The sequence below is a fragment of the Tursiops truncatus genome, chromosome 16 (assembly GCF_011762595.2).
Source record: "Tursiops truncatus isolate mTurTru1 chromosome 16, mTurTru1.mat.Y, whole genome shotgun sequence".
NCBI lineage: Eukaryota > Metazoa > Chordata > Mammalia > Artiodactyla > Delphinidae > Tursiops > Tursiops truncatus.
In genome coordinates this window covers 1,264,521-1,270,053 of record NC_047049.1, presented here as the reverse complement: position 1 = coordinate 1,270,053, position 5,533 = coordinate 1,264,521, and the positions used below count along the sequence as shown (strand labels likewise).

General features: G+C 57.0%; 1 protein-coding gene across 7 annotated transcripts in view; it reads left to right on the top strand.

Moving 5' to 3' along the window:
• The first annotated feature begins 4,931 nt into the window (after positions 1-4,931).
• The window catches only part of PPP2R2D (protein phosphatase 2 regulatory subunit Bdelta), a 45,595-nt gene continuing 44,993 nt past the window's right edge, over positions 4,932-5,533 (top strand). The window contains exons 1-2 of one of the 7 annotated variants that reach the window (XM_033842194.2): positions 4,932-5,348; positions 5,435-5,527. In XM_033842194.2, the coding sequence (XP_033698085.1) occupies positions 5,342-5,348; positions 5,435-5,527 (100 nt within the window). In that variant the 5' untranslated portion in view covers positions 4,932-5,341. The remainder of the gene's footprint in view (positions 5,349-5,434; positions 5,528-5,533) is intronic. The other 6 variants (XM_073793792.1, XM_033842195.2, XM_019940271.3 and 3 more) reach the window with 6 other exon arrangements.

Sequence of the window (5,533 nt, the reverse complement as noted above, 5' to 3'; positions counted from 1 at the left end):
CCTTTTATAGTCTTTGGTTGAAATTTGCGTCTCTCACATTGAAAGCCTTGGTTCTTACCAACTTGGCCAAATGGCTCATCTGCTTCGTCCCACAAGGATGGGCTGTGGTGAACCCTGGATTCTGGCTCTGCTCCCTGGCAGGGACCAGGAGGGGAGCTGGTGTCCCAGAAGATGGGCAGCCAGCATCCCTGGCTTCCTAGAGAGAGCAGGGGTTGGGGGGCAGAGCCCTCCCGATGGGCCGTGGAAGTCATTCCCGGCTGTGGTTTGGCCTGCGTCCTGGGGCAGCACGGGTGGCACTAAAGGGACCCGGGTCTGGCTCCCCTCTGCCCCTCTCAGCCTGAGCCCTGAGCCTCGCACAGGGCAGGGCAACTCGTGCCCTCTACCTCTTAGAGTCTGCACTTTATTTTTTAAATTCAAATAAAAATAAATCAAAGGATGCGTTTCCTCCCAGGATGTATCACATTCATCAAACTCACACTGCAAGACAGTGGCCGTGGGGCAGCCACGGCCTCCGAGCAGAGGCTGGATTTCAAGAGCCTCACCCTTGAAACCAGCGGCCTGAGGACCAGCTCCGCCTCCCAAGGGGGCCAGCCACAGCCCTGTTCACGGAGACCCGTGTCGAATGAGGGCTATGCTGCTTCTTTGCTAACGGTGGTTTGGCACAGGTCAGATGAACTGTCCACCCCCCAGGCGGTCCTGGTCGCCACCACGAGGCAAGTCTACGCTAACACACAGCCCAGTGGTCCTCCCCTCCACGTAGGACGCAGACACAGAGGGCTCTGTATCTGCTACTGCCCCTCCACGGTGCTCACCCACCCAGAACGCCGAGCCTCCCATGTGGCCCCCGCCCCGAAGGTCCCGCCGTTTCCAAGATGCTTTTGTGGGCACAGTGCCCAGCTCCGGGAGCACCCTCTCGCCTGTCCCCAAAGCACCTTCGCACTTCCCCGCGCGGCCAGCAGAGGGCAGCAGGCAGCCTAGGAAAGGTGGGCAGGGCCTGGGTCCCGCCAGTGCGGCCGCTGGCGGGGCAGCCAGAGCCCCTCGGCCACATCCTCCAACCTCGCCCCCGCTTTGGCAGTAAGCGCTGGGGGCCGTAGCATGATTCCCCTCCTCTCTAAAGCTCAGCGACTAAAATCACCCACATTTAGACACAGGCGACAGTTTTCAGAGATTCTGCCTGTCTTTTCTTGCGACCGCGTGACCTCTTGCGGCCACGCGGTCGCAAGGATGGCCGATGCTCCCGTCTGCCAAGCATGAGGAGACAAACTCGGCCCCGGGATCCCTACGGGCCTGCGGCTGGAGGCGCAGAGCGGGATTCGGAAACTTGTGACTCAGAGTCCAAGCGCCTCGGCGCCCCCGTCCCCGGGAGAGACGTGTGGACACCGGCACCCAACCGGGGCTGAGCACTCTGGTCACCACGCTCCCAAAACAGGGGCCGCCTGGGGCGCGCGCCCATCCCAACTGCGCGCGCCCACTTTAGAGCAATTCCCAGGGGCTGCTGTAACGGGGTCCACACCTCCGAGTTCACGACCACGTGCTGGGACTTGTTTTTAGAGCTCAAACAGCTCCTGGGAACCAGCACGATCCAAGGTTGGGGCAGGTGGGAAGGGCACACCCTTGCACTTTGCATTTTCAGTTGATTCTGGAACTCTGTCTCAACTTGGGGGCGTGAGACCCAGTAGCGTGCCCGAGGGAACCCCTAGGTGTAATGGGCGCTTTGCACCTCACGAGGCCAGTGTCTGAAGCTGACGGTCGCCGCAGGCAGAAAGAAAGAGTTCAAGAAAAGGGGTCTCATCACAAGGCATATCTGAGCTGATGCAGGAGACGGAGGACACACGTGTGGGTTCTGGAGCGCAGCTGGGGTGGGCGGGCCCTTTCCTCCCGGGGCCTTCTGCAGCCTCTCACAGTCACCTGATCAGTCAGGCTGACTCATCTCCCTCAGGAGGCTGGGAGACAGATTGCCAAGGAGCCTTTGAAGAACAAAGATCTTTTTCAATATACAGAATTCCTGAGTTACTAAGATAAATGGGGGAAGATTTGACATTTCTCGCACATAATTTAAAATTCAAATCTGCTCCCAGTAAAGGAAAATTGCAAGATATTCTGAACTGCGATTCAGATCCTTTTGCTGACATGAGGGCTCGAAGCTGCTTTAGATCTGCCTTAATTTCTATCGTCTGGAGAACAAAGCCACGTTATGGAATATCCTGGAGTTAATGTTTTTATGTTTGAAAGGAAGTTATTTTCAAACTTTTCAAATGGATCCTTCCATTCTGCGTAAATTTCTGAGAGTCACCCCTCTTGTTCGTATCTGTAGCTGCTTCCCTGTTATTACTGAGAAGTGTTCCCTTGTATGAGTAACAGTAAGCTAGACTCTAATATGCACCAGGCATTTCACAATTTGGCCATGAGATCTACAAATAATAAAACAAGAAAAATGCTTTGCGATACCCAGTGACTTTTAAACACCAATCAGAGTCCAGAGTAACTCACTGGATATTTAAAGTTCGCTGGCATTATGCAACAGAATGGTTTAAAATCTCTTGATATCAGCTGAGGCACAGTGGGACACAAAGGAGGCAGCTCTCTTTTCAGGAATATGTTTCTTTTGTGTTATTTTTGTTGTTTTAAGATTTTAATTTAATGGTAGCTAATTAACCAAAGAATGCAGTCTAAACTAAAACTAATTCTCTTGCTATCACTTCCAAAGACCTATCTTTAACACACATTAAAGCAATTGCATATAAGAGAGTCTGAGAGTTAACCTGGGTTTTCAACTGCTCAGAGAAAGGCCAGCTAAATCTATCAGTAAAAAAGGAGATTACAGCCCCAGTTCTCCACTCCTATTCACAAAAAGGATTGTTGCCCCTCACTTCCTCCACTCTCGTCTTACTTCCTCTTCAAGCCTCTCAAGCGGGATGCACCAGCCACTCCACAGTGACTCCTCTTGTCACAGTAAGGGCGTCCCAGCTGCTACAACCAAATGGTCCCTCCTTGGAGCTCCTCTCACGGAGCTCCTGCCCCGTCTTCATGGGCTCGGGACCCCACGCGCTCCTGGTTCTCCAGCCCACCTCCACGTGGCTCCTCCTCCTGGGCTCTGTCCTCGATCCTCTTCCCCACCTACCCTCCCTCCTGGGGTGAGCTCACCCAGTCTCTTCTGGCTTGAAATGCATCTCGATGCTGGCGCCTCCAGAACCTACAGCTCCAGGTCGCGACTTCCCCAAGAGCTCCACGTCTGGATGTGCAGCTACCTTTGCAACCGCTGCGCAAGTTCACAACCAATCTCTCAATCGGCCTGCACCCCTGCACCGGCCCAACCATTCTTCCTGCAGCTGTTCCCATCTCAGCGTCAGGAAACTCCCTTGGACCGGGTGCTCAGACCACGGATGCAGTCATCCCCAAGTCCCTTCTCTCTCACACCGCATTCACTTCACAGTCAGCCCCCGGGGCGCTCCGCCTTCAAAATGCCTATCTCTGAAGCCTGACGGGTTCTCAAGCCCTCTCCCCAGGACCACCACATCCATGACCACTTGACCGTCATCCCTCTGCCTGGACGATCTTGGCTCCCTACAGTGCATCCTCAGCAGAGCGGCCACAGTGGCCCCGTTCAAGACCAAGTCAGCTTTCCCTGCTCATGGCCCCATAGCTTCCTATCTTGCCTGGACTCCATCCTGCTTCCCAGCACAGCCTCCTCCCGATGTCCGCGTGGCTGCCTCACCTCCTCGAGGTCTTCTCCAGTCACCCTGTTTAAAACTGCAACCCTCCCTAGATGCACTCCCTTGCCCTCCTTCCTTGCTTTATTTTTCTATCCAACTTCATCTGACTTACTACCTACTTTGCTTTACTCCTGCTGTTTTCTTTTATTTTATATATAAATTTATTTATTTTATTTTATTTATTTATTTTTGGCTGTGTTGGGTCTTTGTTGCTGCGCGGGCTTACTCTAGTTGCGGTGAGCGGGGGCTACTCTTCGTTGTGGTGTGTGGGCTTCTCGTTGTCGTGGCTTCTCTTGTTGCGGAGCACGGGCTCTAGGCGCACAGGCTTCAGTAGTTGTGGCACGTGGGCTCAGTAGTTGTGGCTCTCAGATTCTAGAGTGCAGGCTCAGTAGTTGTGGCACAAGGGCTTAGTTGCTCCGTGGCATGTGGGATCTTCCCGGGCCAGGGCTCAAACCTGTGTTGCCTGCATTGGCAGGAGGATTCTTAACCACTGCGCCACCAGGGGAGCCCACTCCTGCTATTTTCTGGATCCCTAAACTGAGATGTAAGCTCCCTGAGGGTAGGCATTTGCTCTGTTTACCCCCGCATCTCCTGGGCCGTGAACAGTGTGGCACATAGCACGAGCTGATCAAAAAATAATATTTGTTAAGTGGACAAATGTTCCTGATTTGGAATGATCATCTTCTAGAGATGCCACATGGTAACTACCAACTTCACAATATCACTGAAAGAAGTTATGATTTCGGACACATAAATCCCACAAATGAATAATCCCTCCGTAGGCCACAGGAAACACACCCAGGAATGAAGGAACGAACGATGGGCACGCTGTACCGCAACACCGTTTCCCTAAGATTGTACACTGATGGGGGCTCAAGGAATCCTGGTAGACAACGTGAGCTCTGTGCAGGGCTGCCGTCAAAGGTGTACACTGATTACCGGGACTCCAGCTGTGTCCGAGGAGAGTGATTTGCAGTGCGGCCTGGGTCGGTGGGCCGGCATGACGCTCTCACGTGCGGGGCGCTCCAGGTGTGGCCCGGCCCGGAAGCTCCGCCCACCGGCCACTGAGCGCGCTCTCCATTGGCTGTTCCGCCGAAGGATCGCGCTCTCATTGGCCGAAGACTCTAGGAACGGGCCCGGTTCGGCCTCGCGGCCTCCAAAACTCCGCAGAGGGACGGACGGCCGGCAGCAGACCCGCGGCTGATCTTCAGGGGAGCACCAAGCTCCGGGCTCACAGCCGCCCGCCGGCCGGGCCGTCCCCGGCGGCCCTGAAGCCCCGTTCCCAGGGGTCGGGGCGCGGCGCAGGTCGCGCAGACGTAGTCGGCGCACCGGGAGGACCCACCCCCCCGCCCCCCGCGGCCGTGCGTCCCGCCCCTCCCCGCCCCGCTCGGAGACTCCCGGAGGCCCCGCCCCCGCCCCCGGCCGTCGGAGGCGGCGGGGGATGACGTCATCGAGCGGGACGACGGGCATTGGGCGCCATTTTGAAAAGGGAAAAAAAAATACGGCGGCGGCGGCGGCGGCGGCGGCCGGGCTGAGGTGCTTGGGCGGCAGCAGCGCGGCGGCCGCCTCGTACGTCCGCCGCCGCCTCGGCGCCCGGCCGCGCCCGGCTGCGCGCCGGCCGACCGGCCATGGCAGGTGAGGGCCCGCGCGGGGCGGGGCCGGGAGCGGGCGAGGGGCGAGGGGCTAGGGGCGCGAGCCTGACGCGCCCGGTGTATCCGCAGGAGCCGGAGGCGGCGGCTGCCCTGCGGGCGGCAACGACTTGCAGTGGTGTTTCTCGCAGGTCAAGGGGGCCGTGGACGAGGACGTGGCGGAAGGTAAGG